At 41.2% G+C, this 16,681-nt stretch overlaps 1 protein-coding gene across 4 annotated transcripts in view; it reads left to right on the top strand.

The window, feature by feature from the left end:
• The window catches only part of LOC139368337 (protein kinase C zeta type-like), a 163,489-nt gene that overhangs the window by 105,329 nt on the left and 41,479 nt on the right, over positions 1 to 16,681 (top strand). For all 4 annotated transcript variants that reach the window (XM_071107099.1, XM_071107098.1, XM_071107097.1 and 1 more), the window contains 8 exons: positions 212 to 302; positions 1,894 to 1,946; positions 3,814 to 4,008; positions 11,327 to 11,424; positions 11,927 to 12,013; positions 12,566 to 12,701; positions 12,969 to 13,056; positions 13,267 to 13,386. In XM_071107099.1, the coding sequence (XP_070963200.1) occupies positions 212 to 302; positions 1,894 to 1,946; positions 3,814 to 4,008; positions 11,327 to 11,424; positions 11,927 to 12,013; positions 12,566 to 12,701; positions 12,969 to 13,056; positions 13,267 to 13,386 (868 nt within the window). The remainder of the gene's footprint in view (positions 1 to 211; positions 303 to 1,893; positions 1,947 to 3,813; positions 4,009 to 11,326; positions 11,425 to 11,926; positions 12,014 to 12,565; positions 12,702 to 12,968; positions 13,057 to 13,266; positions 13,387 to 16,681) is intronic.

The raw sequence follows: 16,681 nt of genomic DNA, 5'->3' as shown, positions 1-16,681 counted from the left end.
GCATAAAATACATTTTAAGTGCTTTGTTGTGAAACATATGCAGACTTCTCAACTTCTGTGGTCTTTTGTTAAAAAGATGTCTATCACCGTGGAACACCTCTTAAAATAAATCCCCTTCTTCCCAGTGTCTCCAAGGACCTAGTCATGATTAGCTTGATGCTCTTTGTCAGCCTCAACCAAGTGAGGCTATTTGCCTGTCTTCTCTTGGCAGGAGCCAGTCATGCCATCACAGGAGCCCCCTTTAGATGAGAAGAGTGAAGAGGTAGACCTCCTCCCTCAAGACACAGAGGATACAGATGGAAGTAAGTTGTTATAAAACAATATAGACTTAAAGATGCAGTAAGTCATGTTAGAAGCAAGCAGATTCATTACTTACCAACAACTGCTGCACATTCCAATAAAGTACATTACCTTTTAAAGTTCACTTTCCTTGCTTACAGTTTTGTGGGTCAGAGTGCAGTATTTATTTAGATTCATAGCACAAACATTTGTTAGCATGTTTCTCACACTGGCTTTAGCCACGGAGGGGGGGGGGGGGGGGGGGCAGGCCTATGCTGGCAAGTGCATAGGGGTTGCCTAGCAACATATGCCTCGGAGGGAGCCAACTTCTGCATTGTGCAACAAATTCCCGTGATTTGCGAATCGGTTCAGACAGAACAGCTATTGCGAAAGCTAAAATGGCTTTGAAAAAAATATGTAGGGAGAAGCATCTAACAACTAACTATTTACATATAATAGACATTTTGGTACATTTGTGAACAAAATTCTTACTTACTCAACCTTTAATATGTGATGTAGTCAAATAAGATATCTTGTGGTCTTAGCCTTGAGAACACTCAAGACCACAAACGTGCAGGCTTGGTCTCATTGTCTTGATACATTGGGCCTGGGCCTGTATGCAAAAAAGGTTCTCAGAGTAGCAGTGCTGATCTTTCTTATTCCTTATGAAAAGGCAAAACTGATCCTAAATCAGCACTCCTACCATGAGACACTTTGTGAACACTCATTTCAAAGGCTTTAAAAGGCACTATTCAATGAAAACCAATAACTAGCTTGGAACCTTCTCCCAAACAGTGAAAGAGCATGTTTGAATCAGTATGCCTTTGTTGTTTACAGACTGATCAGAAAGTTGCATGTGCTATTCTGCACAGCACAATTTGTAAAATAATAAGAAAAAATATATATTTCTAAGTGTGCGATTTTTACCCCAGTTTTTTCTGCCAGAAGCAGCACCTTGAACAAGATGCACTGCTGTGCACAAGGTCTTCCTTGTTTTTGTGCACTGGTTCTCTATCAGGGTTAGTGTGAAGGTTGGACACCCAGTAGGTGGTCACTCATCCAGCAGCAGACTAGACAGTAGGTTGTACAATAGTATAGTACAATAATAATTATATTTGGGCAGTGGCAGGAAAAAGCTGAACCTCACTCTGAACAGCATTGGGCCCTCTGCTGGTCACAAGGGTGAACTATACGTCCCACAATGCTCCTTTGAGAGGAGGCAAGGAATCAAGGAAAGATTAATTGAGAAGGAGTCAACGGGAGAATCTCAATTGCATTTCCTTGATTCCTCACATCCTCTCTCTTTGCCTCAATCTCAAAACCCATTGGATGAGAAGGTGAGAGGTCCCTTCTGACCTTCTCATCCAATGGATAAGGACCTTCTCAAAATGATCTTGGACCTTCTTCTCCAATACGGTTGAAGAGACGAGGAGATAGAATACAATGAGTGGCGGAAAGACTATTCGAGATAGAGCCATGGATTCTTGTGGAACACCCTATTTAAATGGAAATGTCTGTAGACTATAGAGATCTCTAAGGTTTTTAATCCTCAGTCCACTCTAGGTAGGACTGCATTAAAACTTAGGTAACAAGTTATTTCTCTCTTGTCTTCAGTACCTTTCCTACCACACAATTGCAAGATGGATAAAGTTGAAGAGGACTCCGAGGTGAGTTTATTCAGACACAGTAAATAATGCATTCTTATAATAAATATGCTTATCATATCAACATGTGCATGACACTAGCTCTATCTATGACCATAACGCTTCCCTCAAGCCTGACAGGAACCTTTGGGTCGAAACGCTACACTAAATACACTGCAGGACCTTTCAACAGTGTACGGTTATCTACAGTGAGTGCCACAAGTATTGGGACAGTGACACATGTTTGTTGTTTTGGCTCTGTTACAGTTAAGTATTTGGTCCCATATTCCTAGCACGCAATGATAACATCAAGCTTGTGACTCTACAAACTTGTTAGATGCATTTGCTGTTTGTTTTGGTTGTGTTTCAGATTATTTTGTGCCCTATAGAAATGAATGGTAAGTAATGTATTGACAGACTTTTATTGTAAATAAGAATCGAATATGTTTCTAAACACTTCTACATTATGTGGATGCTACCATGATAACGGATAGTCCTGAATGAATCTTGAATAATGATGAGTGAGAAAGCTAAACACATAAATGTCATACTCCAAAGACATGCTAACCTCTCACTATTACAATAACAGGGGAAGTTAGCATTTTATATCATACCCCCAAGACATGCTAACCTCTCACTATTACAATAACAGGGGAGGTTAGCATTTTATATCATACCCCCAAGACATGCTAACCTCTCACTATTACAATAACAGGGGAGGTTAGCATTTTATATCATACCCCCAAGACATACTAACCTCTCACTATTACAATAACAGGGGAGGTTAGCATTTTATATCATACCCCCAAGACATGCTAACCTCTCACTATTACAATAACAGGGGAGGTTAGCATTTTTTTTAATTGTAGAAGTGTTTAGAAACATTTTCTATTTTTATTTACATTAAGTGTCTCCTAAATGACACAATACATTATTTACCATTCATTTCTATTGGGCACAAAATAATCTGAAACATAACCAAAACAACAAATGTGTAGAGTCACAAGCGAGTGAGAAAGCTAAACACATAAATGTCATACTCCAAAGACATGCTAACCTCTCACTATTGCAATAACAGGGGAGGTTAGCATTTTATATCATACCCCCAAGACATGCTAACCTCTCACTATTACAATAACAGGGGAGGTTAGCATTTTATATCATACCCCCAAGACATGCTAACCTCTCACTATTACAATAACAGGGGAGGTTAGCATTTTATATCATACCCCCAAGACATGCTAACCTCTCACTATTACAATAACAGGGGAAGTTAGCATTTTATATCATACTCCCAAGACATGCTAACCTCTCACTATTACAATAACAGGGGAGGTTAGCATTTTATATCATACCCCCAAGACATGCTAACCTCTCACTATTACAATAACAGGGGAGGTTAGCATTTTTTTTAAATGTAGAAGTGTTTAGAAACATTTTCTATTTTTATTTACATTAAGTGTCTCCTAAATGACACAATACATTATTTACCATTCATTTCTATTGGGCACAAAATAATCTGAAACATAACCAAAACAACAAATGTGTAGAGTCACAAGCTTGATGTCAACATTACGTGCTAGGTATACCAAATACCTAACATTTTACTACTTTAATATACATAAATTAAATATTTTTGGTCCCCTAAAATGGGGCAACTATGTACAAAACATGCTGTAATTTCTAAACGGTTCACCCAATATGGATGAAAATAACCTCAAATGAAAGCTGACCGTCTGCACTTTAAGTTCATAGTCATTGTATAATTTCAAATCCAAAGTGCTGGAATACAGAGCCTAAACAACAACAAAATGATCACTGGCCAAATACTTTTGAGCTCACTGTATGTCTCTTTCATAATGTTTCTCTCCCATCCAAACCTCCTTTACAGGATATCAAAGCGGTGGTAGATGGGATCGAAGGCATCAAGATCTCCCAGGGGCTGGCGCTGGGCTTGGGGGACTTCGACCTGATCCGGGTGATCGGCCGCGGGAGCTACGCCAAGGTGCTGCTGGTGCGACTCAAGAAGAACGAACAGATATACGCCATGAAGGTGGTCAAGAAGGAACTGGTGCACGACGACGAGGTGAGAGGGAGGAGGGGGAGAGGGAGGGAGGGAGGGAAAGAGGGGGAGGGAGAGAGAAACGGGGAGAGGAGGAAAAGGGAGGCAGAGAGATGGATCTGTAGAGCAGGCAGGGAGAAGTCAATGGACGTGCAGTGGTGAAATAGGAAGACGAGAGGATCTTGGGGCGGGAAAATGACAGAAAAAAAGATGAGGAGGAGTGAAATAGGGATGAGTAAACAGAAGGGTGATGAAAGGGAGAGAGACCTGGTGAAAGAAGTCATTAAAGTAAGGAGGAAATGGTGCGGTGTGAAAGGATAGGAAGATGGGGAGATGAAATGAGGGGGGAAAGAGGTAAAGGAGTAGAGCGGGAAGAGAGAAAGATGGGTAGAGACGAGAGTAATTGAGAGGTTATAGTTTCCACCTCTAGGTGGGGCTATGGTATTGCTATTAGACATAACACACCAGATTAATGACAGAACTACTACACAGGGAGAGGATAGACATTTTGGATTGATTGTCCTCTGATGATAGTAATGTAATCATTGTGCTCTGAGTTCTTCACATTTCAATGGACAACCAAGAGATGGACGTAGCAACATTGCCAAAATGACCCACGTGGAAAGGACCATTCTTTCTATTGCCACTCAACATCCTGTTAAAGGGGCAATCCGGGATTTTACATCGATATTTTAACTTTTACAGTGGTTACATTTATCCCGCTCCCAGTTTATCTTACATAGTATGGCCGTTCAGAGCTTTGTAGATCTCTCTTTATAGATCTCTCTTTATAGATCTCTTCCAATGTTTTTTTGTGGATATCACACCGTATATTATAGATTCTATACATGTATAAATGCATATAGTGGCGAGAAAAAGTATGTGAAGCCTTTGAAATGACCTGGATTTCTGCATAAATTTGACATAACATTTGATCTGATTTCTAAGTCACAACAATAGACAAATACAGTGTTCTTAAACTAATAACACACAACTTATTGTATTTTTCTTGTCTATATTGAATACATAATTTAAGCATTCACATTGTAGGTTGGGGAAAGTATGTGAACCCCTAGGCTAATGACTTCTCCAAAAGCTAATTGGAGTCAGGAGTCAACTAGCCTGGAGTCGAAGCAATGAGACAAGATTTTGGTTAGAGCTGCCCTGCCCCATAAACACTCACAAAATTTCGAACAAAAGAGATCTCAGAAGACCTAAGATTACAAATTGTTGCCTTGCATGAAGCTGGAAAGGGTTACAACAGTACGTTAAGACAAAATTTCAGCACTGTTGCTACTCTCCCTAGGAATGGCCATCCTGCAAAGATGACTGCAAGAGCACAGAGCAGAATGCTCAATGAGGTTAAGAAGAATCGTAGTGTCAGCTAAAGACTTACAGAAATCTCTGGAAGATGCTAACATCTACAGTTGAAGTCGGAAGTTTACATACACTTGGGTTGGAGTAATTAAAACTCGTTTTTCAACCATTCCACAAATTTCTTGTTAAAAGACTATAGGTTTGGCAAGTCGATTAGGACATCTACTTTGTGCATGACACAAGTAATTTTCCAACAATTGTTTCACTTATAATTCACTGTATCACAATTTCAGTGGGTCAGAAGTTTACATACACTAAGTTGACTTGTGCCTTTAGACAGCTTGAAAAATTCCAGAGAATGTCATGGCTTTAGAAGCTTCTGATAGGCAAATTGGAGATGTACCTGTGGATTCATTTCAATGCCTACCTTCAAACTCAGTGCCTCTTTGATTGACATCATGGGAAAATCTAAAGAAATCGGCCAAGAGCTCATAAAAAACAAGTCTGGTTCATCCTTGGGAGCAATTTCCAAACACCTGAAGGTACCACGTTCATCTGTACAAACAATAGTACACAAGTATAAAAACCATGGGACCATGCAACCGTCATACCGCTCAGGAAAGAGACACGTTCTGTCTCCTAGAGATGAACGTACTTTGGTGCAAAAAGTGCAAATCAATCCCAGAACAGCAGCAAAGGACCTTGTGAAGATGCTGGAGGAAACCGGTACAAAAGTATCTATATCCACAGTAAAACGAGTCCTATGGACAAAGATCGTACTTTTTGGAGAAATGTCCTCTGGTCTGAAAACAAAAATAGAACTGTTTGGCCATAATGACCATCATTTATGTTTGGAGGAAAAAGGGGGATGCTTGCAAGCCGAAGAACACCATCCCAACCCTGAAGCACAGCGGTGGCAGCATCATGTTGTGGGGGTGCTTTGCTGCAGAAGGGACTGGTGCACTTCACAAACTAGATGGCGTTATGAGGAGGGAAAATTATGTGGATATATTGAAGCAACATCTCAAGACATCAGTTTGGTCACAAATGGGTCTTCCAAATGGACAATGACCCCAAGCATACTTCCAAAGTTGTGGCAAATGGCTTAAGGACAACAAAGTGGCCATCACAAAGCCCTGACCTCAATCCTATAGAAAATGTGTGGGCAGAACTGAAAAAGCGTGTGCGAGCAAGGAGGCCTACAAACCTGACTCAGTTACACCAGCTCTGGCCGGAGGAATGGGCCAAAATGCACCCAACTTATTGTAGGAAGCTTGTGGAAGGCTACCCAAAACATTGGACCCAAGTTAAACAATTTAAAGGCAATGCTACCAAATACTAACTGAGTGTATGTAAACTTCTGACCCACTGGGAATATGATTCTTAAAATAAAGTGGTGATCCTAACTGACTTAAGACAGGGCATTTTTACTTGGATAAAATTTCAGGAATTGTGAAAAACTTAGTTTAAATGTATTTGGCTAAGGTGTATGTAAACTTCCTACTTAAACTGTATGTTGACGAGTCTACAATATGTAAAACACTAAACAAGAATGATGTTCATGGGAGGACCCCACGGAAGAAGCCACTGCTGTCCAAAAAAACATTGCTGCACGTCTGAAGTTTGCAAAAGAGCACCTGGATGTTCCACAACGCTACTGGCAAAATATTCTGTGGACAGATTAAACTAAAGTTGTGTTGTTTGGAAGGAACACGCAACAGAAAAAGGCACAGTACACCACCATCAAAACCTAATCCCAACTGTAAAGGATGGTGGAGGTAGGGAGCATCATGGTTTGGTGCTACTTTGCTGCCTCAGGGCAGCTTGCTATCATCAATGGAAAAATGTATTCCCAAGTTTATCAAGACATTTTGCAGGAGAATGTAAGGCTACCTGTCCGCTAATTGCAGCTCAACAGAAGTGAAATGATGCAACAGGACAACAACACAGAAGAAAATACGCCCTCTGGAGTGGCCCAGTCAGTCCTGACCTCAACCCGATTGAGATGCTGTGGCATGACCTCGAGTGGTTCACACCAGATATCCCAAGAATATTGTGGAACCGAAACAGTTTTGTAAAGAGGAAGGTCCAAAATTCCTCCTGACCGTTGTGTAGGTCTGATCCGTAACTACAAAAAATGTTTGGTTGAGGTTATTGCTGCCAAAGGAAGGTCAACCAGTTATTAAATCCAAGGGTTCACATACTTTTTCCACCCTACACTGTGAATGTTTACACAGTGTGTTCAATAAAGACATGAAAACGTATACTTGTTTTTGTGTTATTAGTTTAAGCAGACTGTGTTTGTCTTTTGTTGTGACTCAGATGAAGATCAGATCAAATTTTATTGCAGATTTATGCAGAAGTCCACGTAATTCTAACGGGTTCTCATACTTTTTCTTGCCACTGTATACAGTATGTGGTTAGTTATTAATTAATTTAGTAAAGCCTGACATCAATGGTGTCAGCAGAAAGAGACTTACGCCTCTATTACTACTAATGAAGTCAAATTAACCAATAGGAATTTGCGATGTTATGCGTAAGATAAAGATTGAATCCATCTGTATTGTGAGAGAACACGGAATGGAGGAAGAAAGTTGGACAGCCATTATTAATTGTCCATTACTTTAATTAAATAAATGCATTATTCTTGGCTATTCTAGAAGGTTGTGGTTATCATAGGATTCACTATGCTAGTCTGAAGCACAAGTTGCCTTCAAGATCTAGGATCAGCTATCTATCCAAAGGTTAAAAGCTTCACAACTGAACTCTGATCAGCTCTTAAGAACACCATCATTGGCCACAGTAACACTCTTCCTTCAGCACCACTGGCAATGCTAGAGCACAACACCATGCCTAGCCAAACAAAACTATACCCAGAAGTCAATTTCAGGGGATGAGAGACATAAATCAAATCACATTTGTTGGTCACATAGATGTTAATGCGATTGTAGCAAAATGCTTGTGCTTCTAGTCTCGACAGTGCAGTAATATCTAACAAGTAATCTAAACATTTTCCCAACAACTACCTGATACACACAAATCTAAAGGGGGAATGAGAATATGTACATAAAAGTACGTGGATGAGAGATGGCCGAGCGGCAAGGTGCAATAGATGGTATAAAATACAGTATATACATGTGATATGAGTGAAGTAAGATATGTAAACATTATTAAAGTGGCATTATTTAAAGTGATTAGTGATCCATTTATTAAAGTGGCCAGTGATTGGGTCTCAGTGTAGGCAGCAGCCTCTCTTAGTTAGTGATTGCTGTTTAGCAGTCTGATGGCCTTGAGATAGAAGCTGTTTTTCAGTCTCTTGGTCCCAGCTTTGATGCACCAGTACTGACCTCGCCTTCTGGATGGTAGTGGTGTGAAGAGGCAGTGGCTCGGGTGGTCTGTGGACCTGTTGGGGCGGTATGCAAACTGAAGTGGCCGCTAAGGTGGAGGGCATATGATCCTTGACTAGTCTCTCAAAGCACTTAATGATGACAGAAGTGAGTGCTACGGGGCGGTAGTCATTTAGTTCAGTTATCTTTGCCTTCTTGGGTACAGGAACAATGGTAGCCATCTTGAAGCATGTGGGGACCACAGACTGGGATAGGGAGTGATTAAATATGTCCTTATACAGCAAGCTGGTCTGCGCATGCTCTGAGGACGCGGCTAGGGATGCCGTCTGGGCCAGCAGTCTTGCGAGGGTTAACACGTTTAAATGTTTTACTCACGTTGGCCACGGAGAAGGAGAAGGGGAGGGGGTGCAGTCCTTCCTAGCGGGCCGTGACTTTGGCACTGTATTATCCTCAAAGCGGGCAAAGAAAGTGTTTAGTTTTTCTGGAAGTGTCACGTCGGTGTCCGTGATGTGGCTGGTTTTCTTTTTGTAGTCCGTGATTTCCTGTACACCCTTCCACATACGTTTCATGTCTGAGCCATTGAATTGCGACTCCAGAAAGACCAAGGGGAGTGTTTACATGTTTAAAGGGGTCAGTCCTGGCCATGTTTGAGGCCTGATGATGAACTGAATGGGTATTTAGCCTCGGTTTGGCCTAGTCAGCCCCTCAGCTTGGCATCCTGTCTCTGTCCCTCTCAGGACAGCCAAGGCTACCAGCCAGGGTAGCCAAGGCCAGGCTTTTAGAAATTAGCAGAAAAATATCCGCCCAGCTAAAGCCAGACAGGTTGCTATTCCTATAGCTATATAACCTAGAGGGCAAACCTCTTATCTTTGCCATTGATCCATAGAGATGGATAGAGGGCACACTGATCAGCAATTGCTATTGATCGCTTCTGTGACGATGCCAGAACCACTGAGGGTTATCTCCGTTTTATATTAGTGAATTATTTAATTGTCTACTTCTATGAGTAGATGTAAACAACAGGCATAAAGTCATAGAGATGGATAGAAAGTGCAGAGACCCACCCATCCAAAGACATTAGTCAGAAGGAGTTTAAGTTCACAGCCTGGAAAAAGCAACAGATGTTTGTCTTCCTGGCGCAATCGCAGGCAGAGCTCTGTAATCTGCTCACTGTCTGTCAACTCTGGCTTGGGCTCGGAAATGAAAGTGCTCTGATTTCTAAAGCTTTCTGTGTGTGAACGTGTGTTTATGTGAGAGAAAGATTTATTGTGCATAGGGTATGACTTAGTCTACACTACAACAGGTTACTGAGTTGTTTGTGAAGCTTAGAGTGGAGCTCCTCATTTTACACGTTACATCTAGGTGGTCATTATGGGGTTGGAAATGGTTTCCTTTAAATGCAGTGTTTAGTGTGATGTTTATGCATGTGCTGTTTGCCTATTTTTACTCCTTCATTTGTCAGAGTAAGAGAACATAAGATGCCTATTTCTCTAACTAGTGCTCTTATTTGTGATTGTGCCTCTTGGTTTCCCCTCTGCATTAGATCATAGTCCAGTATTACTACTGAGTAATAACTACAAATTAATGATGTACCGTGTAGACACTGAAATGTGTATATTTCTTAATTTGTTTGTCTTTGAGATACTTATTTATCCCATATTTTCCATGTACAGTCAGGTCCTTAATTCATTGCCTCTGCCAGGAGGATGGCACTTGGCCACAAGTGGATATTCTAGCAAGACAATAACCCCAAGCACACATCAAAATATACAAAGAAATGATTAAATTACCACAAAATCAACATTTTGCAATGGCCATCTCTGAATGGAAGACGGCAGTCCATAAGTGCAGACGAAGGATCTGGAAAGATTCTGTAAGGAGGATGGTGTAAGACGTGTTCTCATATAACATTTTAGAAAAATGCTCACTGTCGCTATCCTCGCAAGTGGAGGGTGCTAGAGTATTGGAAACAGGGTTGCCAATCATTTTGACCCCCATATTTTACTTTTTTTTTTGCACATTCTCTGAGTATTAGTATAAAAATATATAATTTCCCAAAATTTTGGAGCATACAATATATCTCAGTATTTGTATTATATCTTTTCTACGGTCTATTTTTCTCATCTTTATCAAGGATTCCAATACTTATGGAGCAGACTGTATTTTCCATTACTTAAGTGTTAGGCTTTCTGTTATGCCTTCTATTTTTATCTGAAAGAAGACCGTTTAGGTCATCATTAGGGCGACACCTACCTACGTCGTGATCTAACTTGGATCAATTTACTAGTAAATTTACTCTGTCTTTCCTTGTTTATTGAATGTAATCGAATCTAAAGGGTTAACACCAATAGAGTAGAAATCCAGTGGGTTGAATAAAAAGTGGCTTAGAGAAGAGAACCTTCTTGTATTGTACCATTGCAATGAGAAAAGAAAATGGCTGCTTTGTGTCTTAATGTTCCACTACTTCTTCCTCTGGGGAACTGATTTGACAGCACATGGACATGAAAGGATGCTAATACTGTATACAGTATGTTTACAAAGACTGTCATACATGGCATCATGCATCTCGGTCTGTTTGTTTGTTGAGCAACTCGTCCACGATGATTATGGACATGACAAAATTGTTGCTAATGCTTTGTCTTTTTCTCTGTCTCTCTCTTTGTGTGTTTCCCTTACAGGACATTGACTGGGTGCAGACAGAGAAGCACGTGTTTGAGCAGGCGTCCACCAATCCGTTCTTAGTGGGCCTTCACTCTTGCTTTCAGACAGAGAGTCGGTAAGAGGCAGACAGAGAACGAGTTCTGAATGACTTATACTCAGGCTAAATAGAGGTGAAATGAATCCATTTCTCTACAATTGTTCCACTGGCCTTGGAACTAGGCAACTGAATTGCTCACCATTCATTATGTGAAGTAAGAAACTACGGAGCTGTGGCTTCTGGGAAAAGTGACACATTCAGTGACAGACTTCTCATTGTAAGTAAAGAAATGTATAGTTGTAGTCAATTAGAGGTAGGCTATGTGAGCCTTTACCATAAGACCATGAACCATGACTTAAAGTGAAACCAAATGTTCACCAAGGTAAAAAATGTTGTTTTTTTTAACGAAGAACTTTAAAATCATATTTAGCCAGATAATGGACATTCAATTTGACATGCAGCCTTCAGTTGGCCAATGATGATAATACTAGTTATTGTTTTGGAAAATGGCAATCTTGGTAAAACTCCAAGACTGATTGTTTGCCAATGTCTTCTCCTCTCCCATTTCTTCTGATTGTAGGTTATTTCTCGTGATCGAGTACGTCAACGGAGGGGATCTGATGTTTCATATGCAACGGCAACGGAAACTACCAGAAGAACACGCAAGGTAAACAAGCAACATCCTCCTGCTCCTCTGATACTTCAAAAGCATATGGACAGAACCCTCAATCATGGCTCTCTGCCATTTCCTTTAACCTATAAACGTATCCGTTTATTTTAAGGATGAATAGGCCGTATTAACGTCCCAATATGATAGGCAATATTGTATTTTTCAGGAAAGCAAACCAGAGGTAGAGAAATCACAAGCATTTAGCCCACCACGTCTCACTATGCCAATTGTGAGGTGTAGAATGTAAATATCGAAAATAAATCACCTATTCGTTAGAAACTCCTTCCTGTATAATATACATAATACCATATACTGTATGTGGGATTCATTGTGAGGTGGAGAATGTAAATATTGAAAAGAAATCACCTATTCGTTAGAAACTCCTTCCTGTATAATATACATAATACCATATACTGTATGTGGGCCTCAGGGTGTTTTCTACATTGTGCGAAGGTCAGAATGGAACTGTAAGTTGGACCGAGTCTGGGTGCCGGGAATTCTCTGAACGAGGATAAGCATGCCTGAATGAATCTTCTTCTTTTCTTTCAGATTCTATGCTGCTGAAATTTGTATCGCTCTGAATTTCCTGCATGAAAAGGGAATCCTCTACCGAGATTTGAAACTGGACAACGTTCTCTTGGATCACGAGGGACACATCAAGCTGACAGACTACGGGATGTGCAAGGTGAGACCCATGCACAGGCCTACTGTATACTGTTATAGTACTGCCTACTATGCTGCTTACTTGACTTCCCATTCATTTATGTAGAAGTGGATCAATACACTAGACATCGAAAATCTCATGCTCTTTCACTTGTCTTTCTCTGGCTCTCTTTCTCTCCATCTTCTCCACTCTTTCCCCCACTCCCCCCTCTCTCTTTCCCCTTCCCTTCACCACCTTCTCTCTCCCCCCTCATTTCTCTCTCTCCTTCTCCCTCCTTCCCCCTATTAGGAGGGCATAAGACCAGGAGACACCACCAGTACATTCTGTGGAACCCCCAACTACATCGCCCCCGAGATCCTCAGAGGGGAAGACTACGGTGAGTCCCTCCCATCAACAAACATATACATGGAGGGAATGGGGAGAACCTCCGCTCTGGGAATTGGCTATTTAGGAGTTATTGTAAAAAACGACCACTTCAATTAAATACAAAATATGTGGAAAAAAAGAATGAGCATATCGCTGTCATTACCATACTATTGCTGAATCTAACCAAGATGGCCGACGTTGTCTGTGTCTCTCTCTCCAGGGTTCAGTGTTGACTGGTGGGCGTTAGGTGTGCTCATGTTTGAGATGATGGCCGGGAGGTCCCCTTTTGACATCATCACCGACAATCCTGACATGAACACAGAGGAGTACCTCTTCCAAGGTGAGATATCCCTCTACTACAGTATGATGTGGATTCATAACAGCTCTTCTCACTCAATAGCTGTGTTCGAATACCCATACTAACATACTACATACTATATACTATTAGTTAATGTTAGTATACTGTAAATGAACAGTATGCTTTCAGTTGAGCATACTAGCTGTTAGCCTGTCTACTGGAAGTTGATGCTGTTGCTATGCAACCTCTTGCTAGCTAGTTAGCATAACAAATGACTAGTTAGACATTTTACGACTTCGGGTGTGTTCTTCAATTCAATCTGGAGTGCCAGAGTGAGCTCGTAAATTCAGAGCATTGTCAGATTGTAAATTCAGAGCATTGTCAGATTGTAAATTCAGAGCGTTGTCAGATTGTAAATTCAGAGCGTTGTCAGATTGTAAATTCAGAGCGTTGTCAGATTGTAAATTCAGAGTTTTTCGCTCTCGGAGCACACACTGGATGCTCGGGCCGAGGAGTAGGGTTGATTTGAGCGTTCTGACCGTACAACGGCAGTCAAGCACCCAGCTAACGTTGGCTAGCTTGCTAGCTAGCTACTTCCAGACACAAATGAGACCTCTCTGACCATTTTACTCGCCCTAGCAAAGCTGGTTAGGCAGTTTTCTTGTTATCTAGAGCGTTGGTGACTTTAACTAGGCTGCTGGCAACAATTTAATTATGCTTTTTTGCCGACGTTTACTGACACCGGACATTGAGTGCTCGTAAATTCATTATTCTGCGATCTGGTACACTCGGACGAGAGTGCTCTGAAATCAGAGTAGAGCCAGAGCGAATTTACGAAACACCCGAATGTCCATTGAGAACGCACAACGACTATACCATTTAGCTAAGCTAAGAATGATGGGAATAATCAAGTCAACAAACGTTGGGTAGTTAGCTAGATATCCTATATAGTTAATATACTGTCAAGTTTGATGTATAACTACTAATGTTAGGTAGTTAGCTAACATACCGGTACATACTGCTGTAATGATATGCTATGTGGTTCGTAAGGACAGCGTAGCTAACAAATTGTCAGCCAATATAACGTGTAAGGTAACTTATTTGAAAAGTCATTCCTTTATTACTTTGCTCAACATTTTCTTAACATTCGTCATAATTAGTTAAAGCAACTAATTTGTATCCGCTCTCGTTGTACTTCGACTGCATATGTTCCGCCATTTTCTTCAAATCTTGAAACAATGTGAAGCCACACCCGTTTCCTGATAAATTGCATTATGGGCCCTAAAGTACGGAAATAGTGTCCTCTGCGTGTATACTTCATATTTTGTACAACTACCGGGAACATTTGGCATATTAACTATATCCATACTATGACCAATAAGCATACTATATACTCAATTCACGTCACAAATAGTATGGTTAGTGTGGTTAGTATGAGTATACGAACACAACTAATGTCTCAAAGTGTTTGACATTGTTAAGTGTGACATTCCCTACTACTACGCAATGTAGCAGCCACCGGGTTTGATGCATGGTGGCTATTTTGTGTCAAAAACAAAAACAAATGCTCTCCACACATTGGCTACTCACTCCTCCACTCAAGGGCATGATTATCCAGGATAGTAGTACTTAATATTCCTATATATGTCAAACTTTTTATATCTATATAATGGATATATATAAAAGCATTTTGGTGCTCCAAAACCCTATAAGACAGCACACAAACACATCACACGTCATTCAATATGTTTTATGTATTTTGTGTTAAAACCGATAAAGATTTCTACACTAAAAATAAATATGAGACATTTGGACAGCTAGAGCTATCTGGAAAGGCAAGACCACTGGAGAGACAACTGTATTATACCATAGAAATATAATTGATTGAATGGGATGTCCGTTCCAGTAATTATATTTGTATGTGCTATCCTGTACTACAACCCCCCATACCCCGCAGTAGCGAACATTCCTCCATACCTCCCCCCCAGTCTCTCTCCACCATGCCCACCCATGGCAGTCTGGGCATGGGCATTGGAACGGGCATCTGCCAGCCTTTTGGTCCTCCTCACGCCCCCACAGGGCAAGCAGCATGTCTCCTTGATGCCACCTCGCTAGCGGAAACCAGCCCCTCTCTCTGTAGGGGAGGGCTAGCCTTATGCCACAAGCCTGACCTGTGCCAACCTCACCCTGGGAAACCCTGGCACACATGCCAGACCACAGAACCATAGACATGCAGACAGAGTTTCAAATCAAATCAAATCACATTGTATTTGTCACATACACATGGTTAGCAGATGTTAATGCGAGTGTAGCGAAATGCTTGTGCTTCTAGTTCCGACAATGCAGTAATAACAAGTAATCTAACTAACAATTCCAAAACTACTGTCTTGTACACAGTGTAAGGGGATAAAGAATATGTACATAAGGATATATGAATGAGTGATGGTACAGAGCAGCATAGGCAAGATACAGTAGATGGTATCGAGTACAGTATGTACAAATGAGATGAGTATGTAAACAAAGTGGCATAGTTTAAAGTGGCTAGTGATACATGTATTACATAAGGATACAGTCAATGATATAGAGTACAGTATATACGTATGCATATGAGATTAATAATGTAGGGTAAGTAACATTATATAAGGTAGCATTGTTTAAAGTGGCTAGTGATATATTTACATCATTTCCCATCAATTCCCATTATTAAAGTGGCTGGAGTTGAGTCAGTGTCAGTGTGTTGGCAGCAGCCACTCAGTGTTAGTGGTGGCTGTTTAACAGTCTGATGGCCTTGAGATAGAAGCTGTTTTTCAGTCTCTCGGTCCCAGCTTTGATGCACCTGTACTGACCTCGCCTTCTGGATGATAGCGGGGTGAACAGGCAGTGGCTCGGGTGGTTGATGTCCTTGATGATCTTTATGGCCTTCCTGTGACATCGGGTGGTGTAGGTGTCCTGGAGGGCAGGTAGTTTGCCCCCGGTGATGCGTTGTGCAGACCTCACTACCCTCTGGAGAGCCTTACGGTTGAGGGCGGTGCAGTTGCCATACCAGGCGGTGATACAGCCCGCCAGGATGCTCTCGATTGTGCATCTGTAGAAGTTTGTGAGTGCTTTTGGTGACAAGCCAAATTTCTTCAACCTCCTGAGGTTGAAGAGGCGCTGCTGCGCCTTCTTCACGATGCTGTCTGTGTGAGTGGACCAATTCAGTTTGTCTGTGATGTGTATGCCGAGGAACTTAAAACTTGCTACCCTCTCCACTACTGTTCCATCGATGTGGATAGGGGGGTGTTCCCTCTGCTGTTTCCTGAAGTCCACAATCATCTCCTTAGTTTTGTTTGTTGTT

This window comes from Oncorhynchus clarkii, chromosome 16 (genome assembly GCF_045791955.1).
Source record: "Oncorhynchus clarkii lewisi isolate Uvic-CL-2024 chromosome 16, UVic_Ocla_1.0, whole genome shotgun sequence".
Classification (NCBI taxonomy): domain Eukaryota; kingdom Metazoa; phylum Chordata; class Actinopteri; order Salmoniformes; family Salmonidae; genus Oncorhynchus; species Oncorhynchus clarkii.
Note: the sequence above shows the minus strand (reverse complement) of the source record. Positions and strands in the feature narration are given on the sequence as shown.